Source organism: Dipodomys spectabilis, unplaced genomic scaffold, assembly GCF_019054845.1.
Source record: "Dipodomys spectabilis isolate Male_0828 unplaced genomic scaffold, ASM1905484v1 ptg000225l, whole genome shotgun sequence".
Taxonomy (NCBI): domain Eukaryota; kingdom Metazoa; phylum Chordata; class Mammalia; order Rodentia; family Heteromyidae; genus Dipodomys; species Dipodomys spectabilis.
In genome coordinates this window covers 1,772,855-1,800,236 of record NW_024870902.1, presented here as the reverse complement: position 1 = coordinate 1,800,236, position 27,382 = coordinate 1,772,855, and the positions used below count along the sequence as shown (strand labels likewise).

The window sequence follows — 27,382 nt, the reverse complement described above, 5'->3', positions numbered from 1 at the left end:
ATTCTCAACAAACCACTAAATCTGTATGAAGCTATTTTTAAGTCACCTGTTTTATTTGGGGGGAATGGGTTTGCGTGTCTAAAGTGGTGACTTTTAATTTCCAAGATGTAGAAACATGTAAACGCTTCTATCTATCATCTTAACCTGTGGCGTGGTTTTTGGTGCTTACACATTGAGTCTCTTCACTAAAAGTAGATACGTGCTCTACATTCTTTCCATTGCAAATCCAGATGTACTTTAAAAAAAAAAAAATTGCACAACAACATGACATCCAATAATCCCATTGATTCAATATTCACCGTTGGCTGATTGATCCGTGATCTTTTCAGTTCACTCAGAAAATTGGCCAACATTTCACTGTAAAAAAAAAAAAAAAAAATGTGCAAAAAAAAAAAAAAAAAAGTAGTTTAAAAATGCGGGGTGAAGCGTCAAAGCGTGAAACGCACTCATAACCAGACCTGGCGTTTTCTAAGCCTCTCAGTACACAGCTGGAAGTTTCAAGTCCCCCCGCGGGATAACTGATCAAACCAATGATTAGCCGCTGGCTCCCCGCTTCGCGGCCCCTGGTGGGGCGGGGGACAGGCCTAGAAACGCCGATGGCAGAAAGACCAAAACATGTTGCCTTACTTTGATATAAGAACGTACCAAAAGGCTCAGCGTGTGAACCGTCGCATGCGAGCTGTCAAAGACCCGACTGAAAAGGAAACGGACCTCCGCTCTCCTCAGCGCACTCGGCCCGCGTCCGCCCGCCACGGCATCCCACAAATCTCGCGAGAGCACCCTCGCTCCCCACCTAGGCGCATGCGCCCCGTGCAGGGTACGGGTAACCCGCCCCACTTTCCAGCCGGAGAAAACGCGAAAAAAAGCCCCCCCGCGAGACGAGAAAGGCAATTGGCGAGAGCGGGAGGGTGAACGACGGAAGAGGCGGGGCCTTGACGGAAGGCGGGCCAGAACCGTGCTTGGCCCCCGCCGTTCGCGGCATTTCCGCCGGAAGTTGTCATCGAGTCTATAAAAGAGCGTGCGGCGGCCCCCTTGGCCCTTTTTGCCCGGGAGGTCGCGTCTTCGTCTCTGGGGTCAGCCGACCAGTCCCCGAATATACGTTCATGCGGAGTCAGTGAAGTGGAGGAGATCCGGGAGTACTGCCGTAGTGGGAGATGGCGGTCAGCGTGAGGGCTGAGCCCACTCGGGGGTGCACCGGGGCCCGGGACGGGCCTGCGCAGGCCGGCGCCGTTCGGCCCGAGCCGGGACGGGTCGGCAGGCTGGGCACGGCCGGCCGGGACGGAAGTTGGGACGCCGTCGGGGGCCCGCCGTGAGCCCGTTCTGCGGGAGCCAGCGCCGAGCTCGCGGAGGCCCGCCGCGGACGGTGAGTACCGCCTTCGGCCGTCTCCCCATCTGAAACCTCCATGTATCTATGGGACCTGGCAGCCGTGGCAGGCTCCCTTCCTAGCCATGGAAGAGCATGATCCTTGTTGATTGGCAAAGCTGGCACCATCTCGGTTGGTATCAGATTCTGACTTGCACAAGGAACACGGCGCCCATTGATTTTACAGACCTGCGAGATAAACTCGGTCTCCTGGGGCAAAAAGCCTTACTAAAAACCATGTTCTTGTTTCCCAGGAGCCCTGAACTCGTGGCTGATAGAGTGACTGAAACTGACGGCGTACGGTTTGCCTGGCGGTGAGTATTTTCAGTCGATCTGAAAACATCCGCAGCCTTTAGAATTCGCCAGATCGCTGGCACTTTATAATCTTGCCAGTTGGAATAACTGGGGCAAGTGCACAGCTAGCCGTTCTGTAATAGTTTTTTTTTTCGTTACAGGCAAAGAACTCCAAATGATAATGGATGAAATACACAGCGTCTTCCAAAGGCTCGCCAAAGTTTCAAACCTTGGGAGTGGATATTTTGAATAATTTAGAAGGTATCAGCACTATTTTCAATGCAGCCCTGCATTATTTTTTTTGTCCGGTCATGGGGCCTGAACTCGACCTGGGCACTGTCCCTCAGCTCAAGGCGAGTGCTCTACCACTTGAGCCACAGCGCCACTTCCGCTTTTTTTTTTGCTTATGTGTTGCTGAGGAATCGAATCCAACGCCTCATGTATGCAAGGCAAGAGCTCTTCCACTGAGCCACATTCCCAGCCCTCGTGAATTTTTTTTATAAATAAAGTGGTTTAAAGATACGTTGCTTTCTTCTTGACTAAATCATGAAAAGAGTAAACTTCCGTTTAGGGACTGATGAGTTGCAAGACTATAGAGTTTGAGAAGAGGTTATGTATAATTTTAAGGGGGAGAGAACAGGGTGTTCGATAACAAAAGAGATGCAACACAAATTGAGAAGTTATGCGATTTATTTACACATGCACACCGACCATTTGTGCCAGATAAGGGACTCTAAACGTGTTTACTGGCCTTGAAACATTGCCTGCTGTACTTAAAACTTCATGATATTGTTACCACTTTAGTTATTAAAAAGCAGCCAGTGATTTTGCAGAATGGTGTAAAAAGTACAAATTGCACTTTTAGCCCTTGTGCAACTGGATAGCATGTTTGTTGCACGTGTGAATACTGCTGGAAAGTAATGGAGGTGGTGGGCTTTCAGGAAAGCACACATGATGCTCCACATGAAACATGGCTTGCACATTTGCAAAGTATAAAGCACCTCAAGGTTTGCACCAGTCTTTATCAAATAGGATTTAATGAGGGGATGTAATTAGATGCACTGGGAAAGTCAGGTAAACTACTTTGTAGAGACACCCAAGTATAAGGAATACTTACACCCTTACTCAAAGTGCTGATTCTTCCGAAGGTTTCATGGTATTAGCAATAATGGTTATGATTTGAGAGTATTAAGTTGTGCCATACAGTTAGGAGCAGAAAAAATTAAGCCACCTAGCTGACTTGCCCCTTTGAGAAGTCTGGGCCAAGCAGCTGAGGAACAAAGTCATCCTGAGCAAGAAAGTCAATGGTGTAGACTTAGCTGTTCATCTTCCCATGGCAATAATTCACTTGGGTATTCTGTCAAGAATACTAAGCTTAAAAAGGAGTTGCCATGAGCATAGTGCAATGATACTTATCTCTAACCACCAAAAAGAAGTGGGGCTTTTGCTCAAGTATAAGTGAAGTATAAGCCTTCAGTGAAAGCTAAGGAAAGCAGCCTGGAAGTGGAGGTTGTCCTTTGCCTTGGAATCATCTTTCATCAGCCATATAGTTTACTCAGTCAGAAATGAGGCAACTCTAAAATCCTACTGATCTTAAGTTGCACAGACTTTTCTAGATTATGATTTATACAAGGGAGAAACATTTGTCAGGTTAGGTTTTATAAGGTTAGTGTTGGGAAAACCTGTGAGTCAGTTGCTGGGACATTCCAGTAGATGGCACACTTGTCATGGGCCGTGAAACTGTTAGATAATGAAGGTTGTAAATGTTACCGGAAATCCTCCAAATTACAAAGTGGCTTAACTCTTCTGAAAAATACATTTGGAACTTAACTAGGAGGAAGTAAGTAGCAAGTAACAAGGCATTTATGGGAATGTTGGGACAAACACATCCTGTAGCTTAGTGATTATTGCTGCTACAGGTGTATAATGGAATACCCTTTAGGCCTTTGATTACCTCATTAGAGAGGTTACACCGGTTTAAAAAAAAAAAGCCAAACTAGGTAATGATCCCGTTCTTAATTTAAGGTAACTTTTTATCAAATGTGGACACTTAAATATGAATCCAAGTACCATATTGCATTAAAGTAAGAACAGTTACTGCAAAGTCAATGTGGGAAGTGCATGCAGAAGAGATGAGACTTAAATGAGCATTTTGTTTCTCCTGTAAACTTGGTAGCTAGCAATGCTAGTTTAAAAGCAACCAGTATTGAGGTATATAACCAAAAGAGTTCACAGGTTTTCAAAAGCAGCAAGTGCTGCATAGCTTTTACCACAACAAAAAGCAGGAGGAACACAGAACTCAGTCTCCTGTAGTTGTCACTTCTAGATTAGTGCTAGTAGTGGAGGCTGATGGCTTTCTATTCCCACCCCTCCCTCGGGTTTCAAGGAGCTAAAGTGGTGATACTTTTAATCCAAGGTACAAAGGCTGAGACTTTGGTATAAACACCAGGGGAATCCTTAAGTCCACAACCATATCCCCAAGATGTCACTCCATACACAACCCAGCTGTCTCCAGACCGCTGGCACACAAGTGGTCCTCCACTGTCACCCTGGCAGCTGTCCACACTCGTGTGTTCATGGAGGGTTCCAGCACACAGCATTCTCCTTGTAAACCGGCCCTTATAACGTTCTTCACAAAATCTCTTGGGAAGTAGGGGGATGGCTGCTTGTTGGAGTGTTCTTGAATAGGCTCGTCCTAGTCAAACCAAATTAATTAATTGATGAACTTCCAGCTAATGATAACATGTCAACAGTTAAACATTTAGTATTTGTGAAAATGAAATCACGGCATTCATGTAATTCAAATAAGTTTAAACTATAAGTGACCTATGTAGTGCTACCTACATTTTTTTGTTGTTGGAACTTCTAGTTGGAATACAAGTTTACAGGGACTTTTTGTGCCAGTACTGGAGCTTGTAGTCCACCTGGGCACTGTCTTAGCCTTTTTACTGAAGGCTGGCACTTAGCCATTGAGACCACAACTTCATTTTTGGATTTTTGGTGGTTAAGTGGAGTCTTAGCTCTGCCTGGGCTAGCTTTGAACTGTGATCCTCAGATCTCAGTCCCCTGAGTAGTTAGGAGTACAGTTAACAAGTTTGTTTCTCAATATTGAAATTTTCAAGAAATAATGAGTAACGCGGGCTCTGAGCTTAAAAGGAAAGGTACAGAAAGCACAATTCCTGCAGGTTTTACTACAGTCTTTATATTATTTTTTATATTATATTTTACTACTGTCTTGTATATTAAAAAGCCAGAAGTGTATTTGTGCTGGTTTTGAATTAGCACACTAACTACATTGAATTTCAGGATTAAAAAAATAAATGATTCTCCTGACTCATGCCTGTAATCCTACCTACTTAGGCTGAAATCTGAGAATTACAGTTCAAAGCCAGCCAAGACAATTTTAGAAGTCCTTGAGATGCTTAATCTCCAATTAGCCAGAAAGAGCCAGAGCCAGAAGTAGAGGCCTTGCTCAAGTGGAAGAACACCAATCTTGAGTAAAAAAGCCAAGTGTGAGCTCAAGGCCCCTGAGTTCAAACCCACATATGAGCAAAGCATATATACATAAATACCTAAATAGGTATGTGGTAGTATACAAAATGGTTCAGAAATCAAGCATTGGCCCTGCTTTGCTGTATCGACATAGTCTTCATTTTTACCACCAAGTGCAAGTATTCTCTAACTTTAATTGCTGAGCCATTCAGTACTTACTTGTTCCCATGTATGAAATGTACAACTGACATGTTCTCCATGATTACATTTTCTTGTATATAAACCCATTAGAATCTCCACTAAATCGGGATAACTAAGCTATTAAAAAATTCTGTAATTTACTTACTTGGTCATTTTATATTCAGATATGGTGTCATTTTCCCATGTAAAATCATTCTAACAAACTAGCTTCTGAGAGCATCCATTTTTCACATGGGCCAACATACTGTATTTTGAGATGGCATACTTTGATTTTATGAACTTTACCTCAGGATCATTTCCAGTGTTTTCTTGATATTCTGTTATCTAGAATAAATGTTCTACATCTTGCTACTGCAGAGGTCTCTAAATCTAGTTTTAGTCCACCTAATCCAGGTAAAATCTAAGCCTGCTTTGACACCTAACCTGAGCAAGTACTTCCTGATAAAAATGCTCACACATAACCCTCGCTACTTGGGAGGCTGAGATCTGAAGACAGCTAGGAAAGTCCTGAGACTCTTACCTCCAATTATGCACCAAAAAAGCCAGACATGGCTCAAGTGGCAGAGCACTAGCCTTGAGCAACAAAGCTCAGGAACAGCTTTCATGCTGTCCTTTAACTTGGCCCTAAATTCAAGCCCAAAAAAGAAAAAAGAAATTGGTTTAACTACAGCAAGATGATTCAAAAACAAGAACAAACTAAGCACTCTTTCTGCTTAAGGTTTGCAAGAATGGGAAGGGAGGATGAAGGAGAAACTTTTTGTGGGTTTCACTTCAACCTCCACCTGTGTTCTATGTTAAGGAAGTCTCCATAAAAATTTAACTTGAGGGGCTGGGAAAGTGGCTCAGTGGTAGAGCGCTTGCCTTGCATGCCTGGGGCCCTGGGTTCGATTCCCCAGCACCACATAAGCAAAAATAAAAAAGCCAGAAGTGGCACTGTGGCTCAAGTGGTAGAGCGCTAGCCTTGAGCTGAAGAGCTGAGGGACAGCGCCCAGGCCCAGAGTTCAAGCCCCACGACCGGACCCAAAAAAAAAATTTTTTTTAACTTGATTATGGGCTCTATAGGAAAAAGACAAATCATAGAATATTAAAGCCCTTTGCAGGGCCAACTACATTAAATTCATCCGAAGAAGCTTTGTGTGTGTTTGTGTATATGTGTGAATGCCTCCCCTGGGACTTGAACTCAGGGCCTGGGTGTTGTCCCTGAGCTTTTGTGCTTAAGACTAGTGCTCTCCCAGTTGGAGCCACAGGTCCATTTCTGTGGATTGAGTCTTTTGCTATGTGGACTGACTTTGAACCATGATCCTCAGATCTCATTAGGATTATAGGTATGAGCCACTGGCACCAGGCTTGGAAAAACTGTTTAAAATACACACTGTCAGATCCAAGGGTATGGAGTAGTCTTAAAAATCTTTCCCAGTCCTTTGGGCTGGGAAGGTGGCTCAGTGGTAGAGCGCTTGCCTTGCATGCCTGAGGCCCTGGGTTCGATTCCTCAGCACCACATAAGCAAAAAGAAAAAAGCCGGAAGTGGCACTGTGGCTCAAGTGGTAGAGCGCTAGCCTTGAGCTGAAGAGCTGAGGGACAGTGCCCAGGCCCAGAGTCCAGGCCCCACAACCGGACCTCCAAAAAAATAAAAAATAAAAAAGGGAATTCAAAGTTAATAGAACATTCTCCACTAGCAGTTTGGTTCTCTCAGCTGGTGCTAATGTTGCAGCTGGACCCACAATCAGCTCATGATGTGAATCTAGATTTAAGCTTGGCAGAATCTCCAAACATCTAAGCCTGAAACAATTTAAGATCTCAATACCTGCTGTACAACCAAATCTGGCTAATGGCAGACACTGAAAGGTACCCAACTTTGCTCATTTGTTCTATTGTATTAGATTACCTGTGTCTCCCCATCCTGTTATATAACAATTGGAGGCAGTTTTGTGTGGCCTCTCTCTCCGAAGGGGTAAACAAGCTGGCATTACATGACTACTGAGTCGGGCACATTGCTCCTCTGGTCCTTGCAACCTCACCAGGGCGATGTCATAGTCACTGCTATCTGGCCGATAGTCCCTGTGAATCACAATCTGTTGAACTCCAATTTCTTCTTCAAATTCCTCTGGCACCAGAGTATGATAATCCCCAACACGAACAGCATAGTTCCTGGTATTGTTACCATACCTGAGAGAGAAAGCTGATGAGAAGCTTGTTCCAGATACTGAAAATTGGTGACTGACAGCCCAGGATGCTAGCAGAGATCATGGAAGGCTCAGTTCCAACTTATTGGACACTTGGTAAATATAAACTATCTTTGTCTTTCTCTGACCCAGTGCTCACTGTCTCCTGGGAACCTGTTGCAATCACCTCTTATTTCCATTTCACTATGAAGTCTAGATTACCAATTAATCTTTATTTTCTGCAGAGCAAATGCGGAAAATAAATGGAAACAAAGATCAACAACCTATCGGATTCTCCAAAGGGAAAAAAATAAAAAAGGATCAGAACAGGAATAAATAACATAGGGCAGGATTATTGTCCTACATTTTTCATTTCTTTTTTTTTTAACCAAGGTTTTAAGTTAATCCTGAAAGACAGTATTACTCTCATTCCTAGCATGGACCAAATGCAAACCCTGTTTTCAGGTCAGCATATACACATTCTCCCCCCCCCCTCCCCCCCCCTTTCTCCCTCCCTCCCTCCCTCCTTACCTCATCTCAACTACTAAGCACCAAATACTTCACACTTCCAAAATTTTGATTTCAAAACCCTCATACTTTGCCACCTTGTATTTGTGTAGCTCTATTACTCTTGAATTCTTTGACTCCATTGATTTTTCCATTCCACCCCTCTACTTATGGCCGCCCTTCTTATCTGCCTTGGGCTCAGCTGTCTGTGGCCACAATTAGTTTGGCAAAATGCTCCATCCTTTTGCCTGCTCAAAATGGATTCTGGTTTTATCACCTCTTCTCATACTCGGTGCTGGCATCTGAATGTTAAAGGGGAAAGCACATAGGTAACAGCTCTCACCTTAACGGTGGGACCAAAACTTGAGAGTCATGTACACTTTACAAGACCTCTACTTGAATGTGAGCTTAAAGTTAGCCTCCTGCTAGACTCAATGTCTTAGGTTTATAATCACAATACTTGAGAGAAGAAGATCCCAAATTCAATGTAGCCTGAGCTACATAAAAGACTCTCCCAATACATTTCCACAGACAGATAGGAAAATAGACAAAAAGATAGACTCCTAGATATATAGATAGATACATAGATATATAGATAGACATAGCTAGATAGAAAGATGGATAAATAGGTAGAGATAGATTGATAGATTGATTGATAGATAGGGTTCTAAGTAGGTCTCTGACCTTCTGTAATTACTGACTTACATGGCCATTTACTGTTGTTCCAATAATTGTAATAAATTCTATGACCTTGAAACTCCATGTTCAACCTTAAATCACCACCTCTCTTTAAAGTGCAGAGGCTTTTCAATTGTGCCTAAAGAACAGATTCTTACAGGTTCCACTTCAAAAATTAAGTAAAAAGTTTAGAAGTATGAAAAATCAAGTTTTCAAACAACCCTCACTTCTGCTTTCTGCATAGTATCACAACAATTTAGTATAATTGTGCCTAAAGAAGAGGTTCTCAGGTTCCATTTCAACTGTTAGGTAAAAGTTTAGGATTCTAAAAAATAATTAAGTGTTTCAATAACCCTCACTTCCACTTTCTGTGAAATATCATAAAAATTTAACTTATTAACAGAATATTCTGGCTTTTAAAGGCAGGCATGGGACTCCTGCCCCTGCATACCTGCAACTCACTGGGGAGTAAGCACCCAAAGACATTACGAATAGGTATCAAAGTACCCAGTATTGTGTTCATATAATATGTTCTGAGATCAACTCTATTTTAGGCAGGTGTCCCCTAGAATTAGTATGCTTACCAATCTGGCCTTCAGCGATTATAAACTGAAAATAAACCATTTATCTTAATAAGAAGGAAAAAAACACCATTCTTGTCAAAATGAAAAGCTTAGCACCTACACTTATTTATTTTATTTTATTTTTATTGTTCTGTCAGTCATAGGGCCTGAACTCAGGGCCTGGGTGCTGTCCCTGAGCTCCTTTTGCTCAAGGGTAGTACTCTACTACATTGAACCATAGCTCCACTTCCAGTTTTCTGGTGGTTAATTGGAGATAAGAGTCTATAGGCATGAGTCCCCAGCATCCAGCTGTACCTACACTTTTCAAGTGGTCCTAATTTAAAGAAATAGATCCTGTAAACCTAAGCATGGACTCCCCAACTCCTTTAACCCACTATTAGTGAGAGTGGATTCACACTTGAGATTTGAAGAGCAGCCTACAGAACTCTGGATTCATTTCCCAGTAATTCGTCTCCTACAGTCACTTCTCCTAGTTGATGTCATTTTAAGTTTCAGGGATAAAACTCTGGCCAAAATTCCCAATATGCTAGTAGATTTTGATACATATACTGTGGTTCTTAGATTCTCAAGAAAGCATAAAAAGAAGCCTCTTTTTCTATGTATAGAGTCTATTTCTATGTATTTTAGTTGAACTTTGGGTATCTTTCTAGGATTTGTTTTTGTCCTGAGTTCAAACTCAGGACCTTGTGCTTGCTAGGCTGACACTCTACCACTTGAGACCCACTTCAAGCTAGCTTTTTACTGGTCTCACTGATTCTGCGAAGGCTTGGCTTTGAACCATGATCTTCCAGCCTCCTAAGAAGCTAGGATTACAAGGGTGAGCCACTGATGCCCCATAGACTGTTTATTATATTAAAAAATGCTTCTAAAGTAAACATTGCTAATTTTGACTGACACTTCATCCCGTTGTTTGCTGAAATGCTTTCCACTCCCCCTCAAACAAAACTTGGATGAAATTCTCAGACAAGTTTGAGCAAGAGGGAAGCTGAGACCCAGCAGTTTAGTAAAACTATATGTCCCAGTTTATCTGGGATTCTAGGGTTCGAGAAGACAGTTCCTCCCCCCGCCAAAAAAAAAAAAACATTAAAAATTCAAGCCAGGCACCAGTGGCTCACACTTATAAACTTAGCTTTTCAGGAGGCTGAGATCTGAGGATCACAGTTCCAAGCCAGCCGGGGCAGAAAGTCCCTGTGAGACTCTTACCTCCAATTAACCACTCAAAAAAAAAAAAAAAAAGGAAGTGTCACTGGGACTCAAAATGGTAGGGCACGAGCCCTGAGCGAAAGAGCTCAGAGATAAGAGCCAGGCACTGAGTTCAAGCCCCATAACCAAAACAAAAGAATAAAAATTGAAGAAATAGTTCAGGTTTTAAGGTCATTTGTGTGTGTGTGTGTGTGTGTGTGTGTGTGTGTGTGTGTGTGTGTGTGTGTGTGTGTGTGTGTGTTCTGTCTGAACACACATCTGCTATTACTAGAATCTGTTCTTTTCTGGAGGAAACTCAAAAAGAAGTTCACTAAAGTTGTTTATGAGAACAGTTCCAGCTGCTGGGGCAGAAGTAACCTCCTCAGTAGAATCTTGCATTGAGCTGTACAGAGAAACGTGAACACAGGAAGTGGTTTTAGTGTGACCTGGGATAGAGTACATGTCAGCAAAGACCTTGTCCTCTAGGGCTTTGTTCTATCATACAGATGATGATGGATTATGTCAGCCATCTGATACACTGGGTTCCTAAAAAGTAAGTTCTCATTACCTCTGGGGCTTATCTTTCTAATTAGAAAGATCTACACATTCCTGATTTTTCCAAAGCACTAATCGCTTGACCATTTCCAGCTGCTATGGCATTCCTAGGCAAAAAGTCAAAAAGATAAAAATCAGGTAAAGTTATATTCTTGAGCAAACCAAATTTGGAGTAGAATTTCTCTCTCTCTCTCTCTTTCACACACACACACACATAAAGGAGTCCTTGTGTCAGGTATGGACATTCCTCTAAAATAGTGTGTGTTATCCAAATGGGCAATTAGAAAGAATGAATTTCTTGCTCAGAATTTTTTTTGTTTTTTTTTTCTTTTTTGTGGTTGTTGGGCTTGAACTTGGCTTGGGCGCTCTCTCTCAGCTCTTCAGCTCAAGGCAAGTGCTCTACCACTTGAGCCACAGCACCACTTCTGATTTTCTAGTGTTTTATTGGAGATAAGAGTCTCATGGACAGAGTGCAAGGTTAGATTGGACCTTGTAATAGATTCAAGGCCAGATTCTGCAGTGTGAGACACTATCTCAAAAACAAAGACTGTGATTTGAGAGAGGGCGTGTCTCATGAGGTAGGGCTGCTCGTTTAGCATGCTTGAGGCCCTTGGTTCAAACCCCTGTACTGCAGAACAAAAAACAAAAACAAATCATTTATGTTTTCTTTGGTACTCGTTATGTATACTACCATTGTTTGTTTCCCATAAAATGTTTCCCTTAATCAAATAATAAAACCAAATAAAATAAAAACAAAAAAAAAAAGATTCTCATGGATTTTCTTGCTGGGGCTGGCTTTGAACCGCCATCCTCAGATCTCAATCTCCTGAGTAGCTAGGATTACAGGCGTGAGCCACTGGCGCCTGGCTTCAGGTTCTTTTCAGTTGAAATAGAAGGTCATTCCCTGGTACTTTGTAGAAATGATTCCGTACACAAAAGAGCAAGAACAAACAATGTATGTTGTGAAGGATTAATAAGATTACCACCAAAAAAACATGTTTCCCTTGAATCTGATAAAAAAAAAAAAAGGATATGACATTCCAAATATGCTATGGCTTTAACAATGGAGAAAATGTAAAAACAAAATGGCAGCAGGCCTTAAGTCGTTACTGGATGGATGCACAGGTGTGGGCAGATTTCACACTGCTTTGCCCTATGTAAAACTATGAGAGAAGGATTGGGATCACCCACAAGAGGGCACTCAGTTTGAGGTGTGGGCACCCTATATGAAACGTGTGCTCCCTGTATGAAATAGCAGTGTACTGTATAAACTCAGGTGACTAAGGATAGGCATGGGACATATTGGCATTCGGACTTCATCCTCTATAAGCCATTGTTTCCACCCTAACTTGATTTGAGGATTGTATAAAGTAGACATGACTATGGGAAAAAAAGAGAAACATCCAAGGGTCCCATTCTACATCACAAAACAACTCAGCAGGTAATAACCTGTGTGTCTTACTGTTCAGAAACCACTGCTCAAGAAAAAGGGGGGGGGGACATTTCCCAGGCCCTGAATTCCACCCCCACCCCCGAAATAAGAGCACTGGCCTATATCTGCACTCAAGATACAACTATCAGATAGTGCCTGGTGCACACACACACACAAATACACATGTATACACAGGCCCCACGCTTGACAAATAGAGGAAATATAAATGGAAAGAATAAGGAGATAAAGGAACTAATTTCAAATACAAAGTTCAGACACACACACACTCTACCCAGCTAGTAAGCATTAAATTAGACTAACACAATTTACATATGCCCTGCAAGAAATCTGAAAGGAGTAGCCTCTCGGCATACCACACAGTCTCTATTTTACAAACTTCACTGTTTCTTGTGATTAAAGGAGGATTGTTAGAAACCAAAATCTAGATTTAAAAACAAAACAGACAAAAAATAAAAACACCTGAGACTTGTTCTAATCACTAGGACCTGGCTCTATGCCTTTTCATAAACTCGGTGCAATAAGGATTGGAGTTGTAGCTGTAGGCACTTCAAACAGGAAGCCCAGAAAACCCAGCAGATTACTGACCCATCAGATGTAACACATTTGCTATGCAGTGTTCCCCCTGATCTCATTAAATAAATCTTGTGTTGTAGCCAAAGCATATGAAAACGCTGTATACCATAATCTGCTCTTTAATCAATGGTCCCTACCTTACACTGAGCAGATAACAGAAGGAAATTCCAGATGACATATGGAAAGAGTTAAAAACACTGATTCAGGTTTAAAATAACCACCACCCCCTAACTAAAAGCTCAACATTATTAAACACAGCCACTATTTGCCAACAGAACTCCCATTTTTAGTGTGCAGCAATCATGTAGGAAGACCTACTATGTACCAAGTTACATTGTAGACACCTGATGTATAAACACCAATGAGACAGATACTAAGTCTAGGCAACATCTAAGAGGAACTGGCCAAGGGAGGAAAAGCAAATCCAACCTGCTCCCACACCTCACTCCACACCAAACCAAAAAAAACCAAAATGCCTTCAGCAGAGCCCAAAATCATATCGAAGTTTTCAAACTAAGTGAACTTTTTTGAGCTATCTTCCTACTTCAGTTCTTCAGTCCTTGAACCCCCACACCCCAAGACAATAACTTAGCTAAATTGAAAGGCCAGGAGTCTTGAATAAGTGGAGGAAAATCTAAACAAAACATGCTGATGACTTTGTCTAAGCCCTAAGCCCCTAAACAGACTTTTTCAAAAGGGTCTCTTCTTTTGTGTCTTATTCTTCTCCTCTAGTAAGTGAAAAGGAACACATTTTCAGTCTTTCCTTTTGTAAACATATTTACTCTTCCCTGCCTCCCTTTCATCCTGACCTCAATAATCACCAAAGTTGGTTTTGAATTTCACACTTAATAAAATACTTGCATAATAACTTGCAGATTATTTGTGCAATGATCTTCACTTTACAACGGAATAAAATGAGGGTCTAACAGGAGAAACAATTTCTAAAAAGCCAAACCTTTAACCGAAAAGCTGGAACTAGAATCCGAGTCTTCATAGCCAAATTCAAATCTTCTGTGACACTGTCCTGACTTCTACTGATTTGTATTGCCATGTCTCAAGACCTTCTTTCTTTTTCCACCTCTCTCTCTTTCTCTGTCTCTCTTATTACAATGTTATAACAAGTCTCCCTCTTATAGAAGAATATAAAATAAGAGCCCTTACAGCTCCTGCTGGAGAGTTTTAAATTTTAAGTCACTCCAGAAAAAGACATGAAAACACATATGCAAAGATTTTTCTATTTACAACCTCCTTAATACACCCTTATCTGTTTTGCCATTCCCCTTCAGATCTCTCCAACACAGCTACAAATGACTCATCTCCTAAAACTCTCTTTGATCATGTTTCAAGGTTCAAAAACCTTTGGTGTCTCTCACTACTTAGAGAGTAGAACAGAAATCCACAGCTCCAGCATTCCGGGCCTGACTTAATTCTTCTAAGTCTACTACACAAATCCTAGATTTGATAACCCAACAAATAATACTGCTCTCCTTCAAAGGAGGCTCATCCCTTCTGCGCACTGCCCTCTCAAACAGCCATTCTCTGCCTAAACCGACTGCATTGCAAATCTCTTCCCCACACTTGTAATCTAGCTCATCTTTGTCCTAGTGTTAAAGAAACAATAACCACACACAAAAAAAAGAAATAAGCCTCCTCAAAAGTTTATGTTACAAAGCATCCCACCTCTCTCTAACATTGGCAGTATTTGAAGCAACAGGCAATTGCCACTAAATCTCCTTCTGCTTGCACTTTGAGGTGCGCCATATTGTTTCTTGGTGGCATGGCACTCAGAACCAAGCATGGTTCTCTCTGATCAACTGAGTGTACTTTCAGCCAGGGGATGGTGGCTCACACCTGTAATCCTAGTTGCTCAGGAGGCTGAAATCTAAGGATCGCGGTTCAAAATCAGCCCAGACAGGAAAGTCGGTGAGACTCTTAGCTCACCAGAAAACCAGAAGTGGGGCTGTGGCTCAAGGGGTAGAGCACTAAAAAACAAAGTGAGTGAGTGCCTGACACTAGCCTGAGCATAGGAAGACAGGACAGCAGATTCTTCACTGCTTTTTCTGGACACTGTGCTATCATTCATTGTTAGCTAAGACTGAATTAATGTGGTGGGAAACCACATGATGCAAGTGGTGCGAAATAAAATGGTGGGCCACTAAAAATCTATGAACCTTTCTCACATGTGCTCTGTGTAAGCCTCCTTTCCTGGAATTAAAGACAGCAGTTTGCTTTATCTTTCTGCTGTCTTACTAGAATCAGCCTGTCTTTTGCTATCATGGTCTCAGCTCAGTTCTTAAGAGAAGCCCTAACCATAACTCCCATCCCTCCAAAAATCTACCTTCTCTTCTCCCTAGATCCAGAGTTCCTTTTGCAACTAGGGTAACAAGTGGCTTCCCAGGAGAGGTGTGTGTGTGGGGGGGGGGGGGTTGGGGATGGGGGGGGTTGTCCTTTAGATGTCATCTCCCTCACTTCCCCCAAGTGTTGTCTAGCAGCACGGGGCTGGACAATCCCAGGAGTCCACGCTGATGGTGACATGGGAAGGTGGACACGTACCTCTTGAAACAGTGTGCCGCAGTCAGCACCCAGCAGCTACTCAGCAGCGTGGCTCCGCAAAGGAGCCGGCCATCTCCGTGCCATGACTTCAGCCGGAGGGCCACCTGCCAAGGCCAGCCTCCCCTGCAAAGAAAGCAAGCTGCATATCCATGAAAGGAACACAAAGTAAAGACAAACACCGGTGAGAACAATGACTTTCAGGACTTGTGGATGGTGAGAGGCTCAAAGGTATTCCATGACTGAAGGGCCCTTCCTACATTCGACTTTGAACACATCCCACACGAGCAACTCTAAAGACGAGCTTGTAGGCCTTTACAGGCATCACCACAGCAATCTCTGACATATTTAGAAATGAGCCGAGTCTTCTCCATTTTGTGTGATTTGAGTGGGATTTGTCTCCGTATCCACTAACCTGAAGAAGTCACTGGGATGGCTCATTTCTGTCACCCTAGCTATTCAGGAGGCTGAGATCTGACAATCAACATTCAAAACCAGCTCAGGAAAGAAAGTCTGTAAGACTCTTTTCTCCAATTAGCCACCCAAAAAAAAAAGGGCCAAAAGTAGAACTGTGGCTTAAGTCATAGAGCCCCAGCCATGAGTGTAAAAAAGCAAAGGAACAGCAAGTGCCCAGACCCCAATACCAATAAATAAGTGCCCCAAAAGGTATTGAGTAAACAAAGTGCCAGCTTCCTATTAGTAAATTCAAATAAAACATTCTATTACAATGAGTCAAATCAAAAATATATATATTCAAGCCGGGCACTGGTGGCTCATACCTGTAACCCTAGCTACTCAGGAGGCTGAGATCTGAGGATCACGGTTCAAAGCCAGCCCAGGCAGGAAAATATGTGAAACTCTTATCTCCAATAAACCACCAGAAAACCAGAAGCGGCGCTGTAGCTCAATTGGAAGAGCACTAGACTTGAGCTGAAGAGCTGAGGGACAGCACCCAGGCTCAGAGTTCAAGCCTCACGACCGACAAAAAAAAAAAAAGTATATATTCTAGACTAAATGGGTCTGTACAATTATACATTTTTGAGGTCTCCTGTTAAAATTATTTTGTCCCTGCCACATCATATTTAGCTCATCTAATGGGCTAGAGCCATAAAACTATGATCTATGTAAAATAAATGGAGGTTAAAAAAAACCCATGATATTATCACTGTGATCTGTATTTGATTTAGGAAATGAAATAGATTAAACAAATTACTTATGTAATAACAGGCTATGCCAAGTGTGCAGCATTATATGGATACAAATAACAATCCAATGGAAAAATTACTTTGCAATAAATTTTACCTTAAGGAATTTTTCCCACCAATGATCCGCTTCTGTCGATGGTGCAATAATCGCAACCCACAAACAGAGGACGAGGTGTCTGAAGCAGAAATGAGTGAGGCATGTCACACTGTCAATAGAGGACTAAACACATGAGAGACAACTATCTTCTGATGAGCTCCTCCATATTTTAAATGCCCATTCTTTTCATAGGACAGGATCATTTTTTTTACAATTAAAAATAACTTTTTCATTGAACTTTTTATTGAGGTAATAATGGTACAAGCAGATGACAAACTGTATGGAGCATTCCATCACTCAACTCAGAAGGATTTCATGGGCTGCTGAATGGTTTGACCCTGTGCAGTCTCTGGTAGCTACCCAGGCCTCCTTCTGCTGGTTATAAAAGTTGTTCTGCCATTCAAGAAATGTTAAGACAGAGAATCGCAAAGATAGTAGTGGTCTAGATCACTTCTTAGCTACAACCTTCTTCAAGCCATAGATAAAAGTGTAACTCAGAGGAACAAAGCACACGCACTTCTCAAAATAGAATTTTGATCTGAATTTACATTTACTTGCTCATATACTATAGCAACATACAAAAGCCAGCATCCCAAGATCACAGATTTCTGTCAAGGATATACATAAAAAAGTTATATTAAAAAATATATAAAGAGGGGGCTGAGGGAGGGCATTACTCAAGTGGTAAGAGTGCTTGCTTAGCATGTGCAAGGCTTGGTGTTTGATTTCTTGGATTCAGTCCTCAGCAACACACACACACACACACTCACATGCATGCACATACATACACGTATTATATATAATGTGCATATGAGTATCATATATACTATAGTATTTATAATGTATATATATGTCATGTATAATACATGCATTATATATGCTATAGAATAACAATGCATAGTGACATACATTATATTACATATCAGGTATACATGCATATGTCATATATATGAAGAGATGATATACAAAAGATGGGTAAATATACAAAATAGATTTTATATAGGGATAGTTTTTTTGCCTAAATATATATGCACAAAATGTTTGCTGTCTGTATAAGAAGGGAATTGTGCCAAATGTATGAAGACTGAATCCTCATAACTAAGTTGAAAGGAATCAACTTCTTTCCTTCTTTCCTTCCTTCCTTCCTTCCTACCTTCTTTCCTTCTTCCCTCCTTCTTTCCTTCCTTCCTTTCACTAGGGTTTGAACTCAGAATCTCAAAGTTGCTACACAGGGACTTTACCACTTGAGCCACTTCAATAGCCCCAAAGTAGTTAGTTCTTGACAGAGAAAGTATTTCAACAATGTGTTAATTTGCCAAATGATCTCAGAAGTATAGTGTCCAAAGCTGAACTTTCATCACTTAGGATATGAGTCATCTAGGTGACACTGCAAATTATAAGCTATTAGAAAAACAAAAATTTCCAACCATATCCAAATCATGTCAATGTATATAATTGCCAAGAAAAGGACTGATATAATACTGAGAAAGCAAAACTTAAAGTTTACATCATTCTGGGACAAAGAGTTCCTAATCACAGGGAAGAGAAATCTCTTAAAGCTATACACTGGAATAAAATATTTAATAAGCCAGACGAAGGTCTTTTGGGAAAGGATCATGAAAACAATGAGTTTACATCTGTTCATTTTATACAAGTCACCAACTCTTGAATAACATAAGACTATTTTGTTGGTAAACCATATTTAGTTTTGTAACTAGCCTGAGATGACACCTTTTTGTTGAGGTATGGTAGCATTGCAAGCCATGAAAAATATCAAGATAAGGTGTAGTTCAGTAAAGGTATGAAGAAATAGTAAAACAAATCCAGATATCTCATATTTTATGCTTTTCAGCTGCTTAAGAAATGTGACTGAATCTAAAGAATCAGCTACAATTAATTCATAAGTATAATGTAAATTATTAAAAGAAATTTATTTAATTGTCATCAGCATTCAGGGGAAATTGGGTTACTACCTTGTTTTTCCACATTTAGAGGCTCTCTGATATGAAGAATCCTATAATCAATATTCAAATAATTTATTACATTGTCTTTGACAGTAATTATAAGGTGTTGAAAACAAAAGAAGAGAGCCTGGCATGGTGGAACTGTATTCCCTGCACTTAGACTGGGGAAAGGAGGATCTAAAGTTGGAGGACACTTTGGGCTACGTAGTGAATTCTAGGCCCCCTGGGTGTTCAGAGCAAGTCCCTGTCTCATTATCTGAAAGGATGAGGAGGAGAAGCTGGGGGGTGGGGGGTAAGAAGTGGAGGTGGGAGAGAGCAGAGACACAAACACCGACAGAAGCAAGAGACATAGAAACAAAGACAGAGAATGCTCAGGTGCAACACATGCATTCAATTATGGACTTTCAGGCTGGGCACCAGTGGCTCACATCTGTAATCCTAGCTATTCAGGAGGCTGAGATTTGATGAACCAGGTTTTAAGCCAGCTCAGGAAGACAAATACAGGAGACTCTTATGTCCAGTTAACCACCCAAAAAAAGCTAGAAATGGAGGTGTGGTTCAATTGGTAGAGGGCCAGTTTTGAGCAACGAAAGCTAAGCGAAAAGCATGAATTTCAAGCCCCAGTACTGAGACTATAGATTTTCAATCTGGATCAAGAGATAACTAGTTGTTCTTTTCATAAAGCATAACTATAGACTATTCTAAAGTAACTAATTCCACCACTCATTCATTCAAAGCAATATCTACTTCATAACACTTGAATTTCCTCAGAGAACTCTAAGGAATACCAACTTATTAAACTGTACAAAGAGTCTACTATATTCTCTCTTGCCTTAAGTTACACATTTCAGAGAATAAAAGCTTACAAAAGGTAATTTTTAGTTTTGAAATATATTTATTCTTGCTTGTTTAAAACATCAGGAACTGGGTGAAGAAGTGCCTGATTTTTTGGAGACATCCCTGTTTGCATTTCTTTGCTTTTTGTAAAGTAGATGGCAATTCTGAATTGTCGAGCCTGACAGCTCTATGATACTCAAAGTAGAAACACACTGAAAGGACAAAGAATGTAAAAGGATCTCAGAGATGACAAGGTCCTAGAAAGACATCAACCAAGAACTTTGCCATCCTGGTCAGCCTCAAGTAAGCACATTTTCCCAAGAACCTAGCACTGGTTCTAAACATTGGCACAAGTAACACTGTATACATTCTCTTTGCACGGGATTTTCATGACCAGGGCACCATGTGTGGGAATGAATGAAGTGGGAATGAGTAGTCTTTTATGTGTTCAGGGCCTGTGAAGGAGACTTACCTTTATTACTGTTTCCTGATGCTTTCTTGCCAAAATAATCACAAATAACTCCTGCATCTTCACTATGGCGGCAGTTATGTCTTCCAATCTCTTGTTTGATGCAATCGGCCAGAGACCTCTCGTTCCCTGTGCACTTCACATTGTCCATGTGGATGGGGCCTTTTCCTTCCCCAAAATAAGCCATGGTTCTTGCTCTGGCAGGGCCCCTGGAAGCAAAGCATTCTTTAGGGATGTAGAGACTCAGTCAAGCACCCCTGCAACTAGAGCACAGAGATCCTCTCGCCTGCTCATTAACGTTGACATAGTAAAATTAGCCTGTACATGTCCAGAAGACCCTTTATTTTTCCATGACTGTCCATAAATTGAAATAAGAACTGTACCCTCTTCAGTGTCATGCCCCATAGATGTTTCCTGTCATTTAACTTTTGCTTAGAAAGTCACACTAAATGGCATTTCAAAAGAAGAAAGAAAGCTAGTTTTAAACTCTAAACTGGAGGGGGGGAATAAAAACAATTTTCAACCCTCTTAAGGTATAATAGTAAGCCAGACGTTGGGGGCTCACACCTGTAATCCTAGCTACTCAGGAAGCTAAGATCTGATGTTCAAAGCCAGCCCAAGCAAAAAGTTCATAGGATTCTTATCTCCAATTAATCACCCCTTCCCCCCTCCCCAAAAATAGCCAGAAGTGGAGCTCAAGTGGTAGAGTGCTTTTGTACCTTGAGCACAAAAGCTCAGAGACAACACCTTAGGCACTAGTTCAAGCCCCAGGACTGGCAAACACACACACACGCGTGCACACACACACACACACACACACACACACACACACACACACGCTAGAATATTACCAAGGAAATTTTGATATTAAATAATTCTCAGAGTCTTAAGAACTGATTCTTTGCATCCTTTAGAAGCAAAGGTACAATTCTTAATAGAGAACACAGGAATTAAGAATAGAAGGCAGACTTACTTTTGACATATTTCTCTTTTTCTTTCTACTAGCACACTACTTTTTTTAATGTGCAAATTAGTAGGGCACTCAAATTAGTGACTCAAATCTGTAACCGTAGCCACTGGGGAGCTGGAGATTGGAGAATCATGTTTCAAAGCCAGTATGGGCATAAACATTCATGAGACTCTGTGTCAACCCCATGGCTTAGCACAGCAGTGTACCCCTGTCATCCCTAGCAACATGGAAAAGCACAATGGAGGATTACAGTCCAGGTGAACCTACCATAAACAAAGTGAGACCCTACCTCGAAAATAACCAGCCAACACTAAAAGGTGCTGGTGTGACTCAAGTGGTACAGTAACTGCTGAGCAAATTGCCAGTCCTCACATTTAATCCCCATTGTACCATTACACAGAAACAATGTATATACAAATTCAAAAACTTTTAATGCAATAAAATATTTCAACCAACCTCAAATTTAAAACTCTACTCCTAATAAATTAACAAATGTAATTATGAAAGACAAAAGCTTCAAAATTTGAGTTATAGGGGCTGGGTGCACACAGCTCAAGTGCTAGAGCACTTGCCTAACATGCACGAAGCCCTGGGTTCAATCCTTAGCACCATCCAAAAACGTACATATATGTATATGTGTATACATGCATATATGTACACATGCCTACATATATATATTTACAATATTTGAAGAGTAGAAAATTATCCTACTGTTCAAGTATTTATTAAAGAGGGTAAAAACTATAAACAAAAAGAAAAATTCAATAAATATTAAATGAAGAACATCACTTTACTAAAAATCACCCTAAGGTACAACCAAAAGATGGTTGTATAAGTATTTACAAGGCTGAAGGTGTGGCTCAAGTACTAGAACTCCATCTGTGAAGAAAGTAAACAGCTGAACAATAGCAGTAGGCCCGATTTCAAGTCCCAATATCGATATACACACACAAAATTTACAAATATATTCATTGGTAAGTATTTTCTAATACACAAAATGGCATATATTATATAATTAATATTCAGATTTGTGTGTGTGCGTGTGTGTACACACATGCTAGTTCTAAGGCTTGAACTCAGGGCCCAGACACTGTCCCTGAGGTTTTTGCTCAAGGCTAGCACTCTATTACGCTGAGCCACAAAATCTACTTCTGAGTTTTTTGGTGCTAACTGGAGATAAAAGGCTCACAAACTTTCCTGTCTGGGCTGACTTTGAACTGTGATCCTCAGATCTCATCCTTCTCAGTAGCTAGGATTGCAGGGATAGCAAGTGTGAGCCATACCAGTGCCTGGCTCCCAGAAATAATACAAGAATAAAACGTACCAGACAGATACAACAACTTTGTATTTTATACCAAAGGAAATATCAATGGCCAAGAAACAAATGGAAGCATGTCGATCATTAGTAAGCAGGAAGATGTACTAAGTAAAACACTACCCCAGCTGCCCACGGATTAAATCTGTTTGTAAATTAAACAGAGTTTGTTATATAAGGAAGTGAAAAGTAATCTTACATCCCTTGATAAAACCAAGGCAACACAATGCCTACAAGCCAGAAGTTCTACTCTTAATTATATCTTTGAAAAAAATACTTTTAAGAATACCATCAGAAAATCCTAAGAATGTTCTTAGCAGTCGTGATATTTTTAATTAATTTTTTTTTGGGTCTGGTCATGGGGCCTGAACTCTGGGCCTGGGCGCTGTCCCTCAGCTCTTCAGCTCAAGGCTAGCGCTCTACCACTTGAGCCATAACGCCACTTCCGGCTTTTTTCTTTTTGCTTATGTAGTACTGAGGAATTGAACCCAGGGCCTCATGCATGCAAGGCAAGCCCTCTACCACTGAGCCACCTTCCCAGCCCCAGCAGTCATGATATTTTTAAAAGCAAAACTAGAAATGATGTTATGATGATTTGAATGCCCTCCTCAAAACTCATGTTCAAGTTTAATAGGATTGTCTAAGATTGGGACCAGATGGGGCTTTCAAAGAATGAGACAGAGCCTCATGAATGGGTGCATCCATCCATGGATTAGTAGATCCGAGCATTCATGGATGATCTCAATACTGATCTGGTCCACTAGAAAAGCCAGTTCAGTTTGGTCCCTTGTCGGTACCCTTCTCATCATTTGCTGCCGTGAGCCACCTTGGAATGCCAATCTCAAAAGATCAGCTCATAGACCTAGAGGTTGGAAGGTAAACAGCCTTGTTTAAGGATTGTTAACTTAATTTTTTTCTGTTATCTTTAAGGATTTCGACATGTCAGCTGATGAATATGAGCCATCATGACTAGTGTCACCTTGTCTTGCAGTATTCAGTTAAAGCAATGGGAAATGAATTAATAAAGATAAACAACCCAGCATCAACACCATAAATAAATAAATTGGATAGTTAACACAATTTAATACTATAGAGAAAAATGCATATGAGTGGATTATAGTCACTCGGATCAACAGAGATAAATCTCAAAAGTAAATCTAAGAATAGTGATAAGAAAGTGAAGGACCTAAAGTAGTATTGTTTAACTTTCAAAAAACAGATTGTTTTTAATAGATAAAGCTATGGCTTAAGGATGTCACTAGTTTTAAGGTTATGAAGATGCAACGAAATGACACTGACATTTGAGACAGTGGTCACTTTGGGATGGTAAAGTAAGAATGTCGGATTGGCCCACAAGGAGCTTAAAAGTACAATAACATTCTTTTTTCCAAGCTTGGTTATAGAAACCAAGGTTTGTGTAATGTCCTCCAGACTGTGTATATATGTGTCTGTGTGTGTGTGCACATACACAAATACGCACAGACACATATACGCACATACATATGCATGTTCTGCTAAGGAAGAAAATTTTAAATTTCAAAGATGAAATAACTACACTTTCTATAGGTCTAAGAAGTATTTTCTCTTCATATATTTTTAATAGATGACAAGATCAAATCTACTTATAAAAATGATTTAACTTTTTTTTTGTCAGTCGTGGGGCTTGAACTTAGGGCCTAGGCTCTGTCCCTGAGCTCTTTCAATCAAGGCTAATGCTCTACCACTTTGAACAACAGCACCACTTCTGGTTTTTGAGTGGTTAAGTGGAGATAAGAGTCTCACAGGCTTTTCTGCCTGGGCTGGCTTTGAACCATGATTCTCAGATCTCAGCCTCCTTAGTAGCTAGGATTACAGGAATGAGCCACTAACACCAGCTCTGATTTAACTTTTAAATGTCATATACAAAATATGAAACTTAACTCTTTGCAAGTACTTCAACGTAAACACAAATTAGATATACTTTAATTTTGATTGTTAATAAAACAGTGTTATACCAATTTTTAAAAGAAATTATTTAAACCAGACACTGGTGGCTCACGTCTATAATCCTAGCAATTCATGAGGCTGAGATCTGAGGATTGCAGTTGGAACCTAGCCTGGGCACAAAAATATATGAGACTCTGATCTCCAATTAGTTACCAAAAATGGTGGTTAACTGAAGATCAGAATATCACAGACTTTACTGCCTAGGCTAGCTTTGGATTGTGATCCTCAGATTTCAATTTTCTGGGTAGCTAGGATTATAGGCATGAGCCACCACTGTCTGTCTTATTAGACTCTTACTAGATTTTTTTTAAGCTTTTTATGTGCTATACTATATATTTCAAGAGGGGAAAAAAGAAAAGTTTAGCAAGATACTATTTGTTACTTCTTTATAATTCTGAATTAAGTCAATAAGCTGACTACATTTTCAACTGAGAGGTATTATTAGATTTAGGGAGCTAGGGGCATGGTTCAAGGCGCTGCATTTGAACACCAGAGCTGTCTCTAAAAAAAGAGGCACTAATGAGAACAAACCTCAAAACAAATTGGAAATGTTCAGCAAGAAACCAATCCAAATAATGAGCGTCCTTACTTATAGCCAAGCTGCCGGCAGATCACAGTGGCGTCCTTGTCCATCCATCCATCATCACAGATTGTTCCCCACTGGCCATTGATAAAGACCTCCACTCGTCCTTCTTTCTTATTTTCTCCATCCATCAGTCTGATAGGAAAACCTAACCATGATTCAAAAGTATTAGAAAAGCCAAACCAGCAAACTTACACTAAGGCATGAGACTTTACAGAACACATTTTTTTTTAAAGATCAGATATAAAATCAATTGGGCAATTTGTTTGAGGGAGAAAAGGAAGAGATATCAATAAAACCCTATATCTACATCTATGTATTTTGAAATACCAACGTCAAAGTGCTCACATTGCTCAACCTTGTATCCCCAACATTCAGAACTTTGCCTGGTATCTATAGAAAAACCAATCGCTGTTCATTAAATGAATGAAAGGCTCTATAGAAGTGAGAGGGTTTTTTAAATTACAACTAATTTCTAAATATTAAAAGAACATGAATCTAGACTTGTGTTTACTTATCTTTAAAAAAAATCTATGAACCAAGCCAGGCATCAGTGGTACATCCTATAATCCTGGCTACTCAGGAGGCTGATATTTGAAGTTTGAAGCCAATATTGGGCAGAGAAATTTGAGAGACTCCTAACTCCAACTAGCCAGCAAACAGCCCAAAGTGAAGGTCTGACTTACATGGTAGCCTTGAGCATAAAAGCTATTTAAGAGCATAAGGCCACGAGTTCAAGCTCCAGGGCTAGCATCAATCAATCAACAAATAAATAAATGTGAGAAGATGATTCAATCCTGAGGTTAAAGTCAAGGCCTACCTATGTCTATTTTAACATCTATTCACACACGCAGGGATGTATACCATAGTTGCACAGACTTTTCTTCCCAACTTCAAACCACAATCCTCCAAATCTCAGCCTCCTGCGTATCTAGGATTACAGGCATGAGCACCTGACTTCCCTCTATATTTTTCATTCATGTTTATTCTGCCCTTTTCACCAGACATTGAGAATTTGTCTAGAATGCTTAATTGTTGTTTGAAGATATTTATCTAAATTATTTCAGGACTGTGAGAGAACCTAGTTACCTGTTATCCAAACAGGAGACTGAAAAAATATATATAATTGGGGAACAGGAAAGATACCTGATAGGGAACTTTCTAGAAAATTGTATTTTAGAAAGGTGGGAAAGAGGGTCTATTAAATGAGTCCACTTAGAACACCACTTAGATCGCTGAAGAAGCAACAGATAGCTAGTGACAAAGCACTGAACAGGATGGGGGAAGGGAACAATCTTGTTTTTACATAAAATCATGTCCTAGCCTCTTGTCTGTAATCCTCGCCACCCAGGAGACTAAGATTTGAGGCTCGTAGTTTGAAGCCAGCCTGGGCAAACAAATCACCGAGACTCTTCTCTCCAATTTAACCGGTAAAAAGCTGAAAGTGGAGACATGGCGCAAAGTGGCAGGACTCTAGCCCTGAGTGAAAAAGTCCAGAGAGAGTGAGAGGCCAGGAGTTCAAGTCCCAGTTTTGGCAAAGACTTAGGACTCAAGATCAATGAATACTGAAATAAAGTGATGGAGGCATCGATGAATGGATAATTTTGGTTTTTCTACCTTTCAGACACATGCGATTATAAGCACATTCCATGAGAAAGAGTTCCATGTCACACACATGCAAAAATTGAGGAGAAACAAATTTTATCCGTGGAAAGACCCAAGGATTGTTTTTATTGGGAAACCCACTTGTAAGCAGAGTACCAATGATGAGACATGTTTCCTGTGCAGGCCGGTGGTTTGAGCTGGGGTAACTCTCAAGCGCAGCAGCAAATGCTCACCTTGGGAAAGTCTGCACATATCGCTGCCAAGGTAGCAGGCGATGCCCACGTCTTCTCGGTGGCTGCAGTCATGCCGGCCCCACGGCTTCCTAGGACACTGCAGGAAATGGCTTTCCTTCCCAGAGCAGCTGACATCATCCAGCCATATGGGCCCTGAGCTCTCTTCAATATGGTTTGCAGAGACTTGTTTGCCATATCTGTGGCAATGAAATAAACATTCTGCACACGACTGCTGCCTTACATTTCAGGGAACCATAAAACAAACAAGCTAATTAAGCGTCATGACTTCAGAGGGCAGGCATTTGGTCTTTCTCTTACCTTGGAGACTCAGAGTGGTGTTTGCTTTCATCATACGTTTTAATCCTCTTAATAATTTCTGATTGATTCCATAAGTAACTAACGGGGAATTTGTTCTTGTGTCTGTCTACAGTTTAACCTTCCAACCGAGGGGATTAACTTCCAATTCCCAATTTTGTGAGAATCCCTGGGAACTGTCTGTCTGATTTTGGCCTTTGCTGAGCTTT

The 27,382-nt window shown here is 40.8% G+C and overlaps 1 protein-coding gene, 1 long non-coding RNA gene and 1 other non-coding gene across 3 annotated transcripts in view; 2 read left to right on the top strand and 1 right to left on the bottom strand.

Annotated features, from left to right (window-relative positions):
- Positions 1-1,015: 1,015 nt before the first annotated feature.
- On the top strand, positions 1,016-2,024 carry LOC122123183. Its single transcript, XR_006150337.1, has 3 exons — positions 1,016-1,363; positions 1,618-1,677; positions 1,819-2,024. It is a non-coding gene; the product is annotated as an uncharacterized LOC122123183 (long non-coding RNA).
- LOC122123203 lies at positions 1,400-1,532 on the top strand. The gene has a single exon (XR_006150341.1). It is a non-coding gene; the product is annotated as a small nucleolar RNA SNORA24 (small nucleolar RNA).
- A 2,014-nt stretch (positions 2,025-4,038) lies between the features above and the next one.
- Prss12 (serine protease 12) overlaps positions 4,039-27,382 on the bottom strand; it is a 66,009-nt gene continuing 42,665 nt past the window's right edge. Inside the window, exons 5-11 of the mRNA XM_042697596.1 lie at positions 26,859-27,055; positions 25,027-25,168; positions 20,170-20,375; positions 16,897-16,975; positions 15,598-15,720; positions 7,236-7,516; positions 4,039-4,352 (exon numbers count right to left, since the gene is read on the bottom strand). Coding sequence (XP_042553530.1) covers positions 4,039-4,352; positions 7,236-7,516; positions 15,598-15,720; positions 16,897-16,975; positions 20,170-20,375; positions 25,027-25,168; positions 26,859-27,055 — 1,342 coding nt within the window. The remainder of the gene's footprint in view (positions 4,353-7,235; positions 7,517-15,597; positions 15,721-16,896; positions 16,976-20,169; positions 20,376-25,026; positions 25,169-26,858; positions 27,056-27,382) is intronic.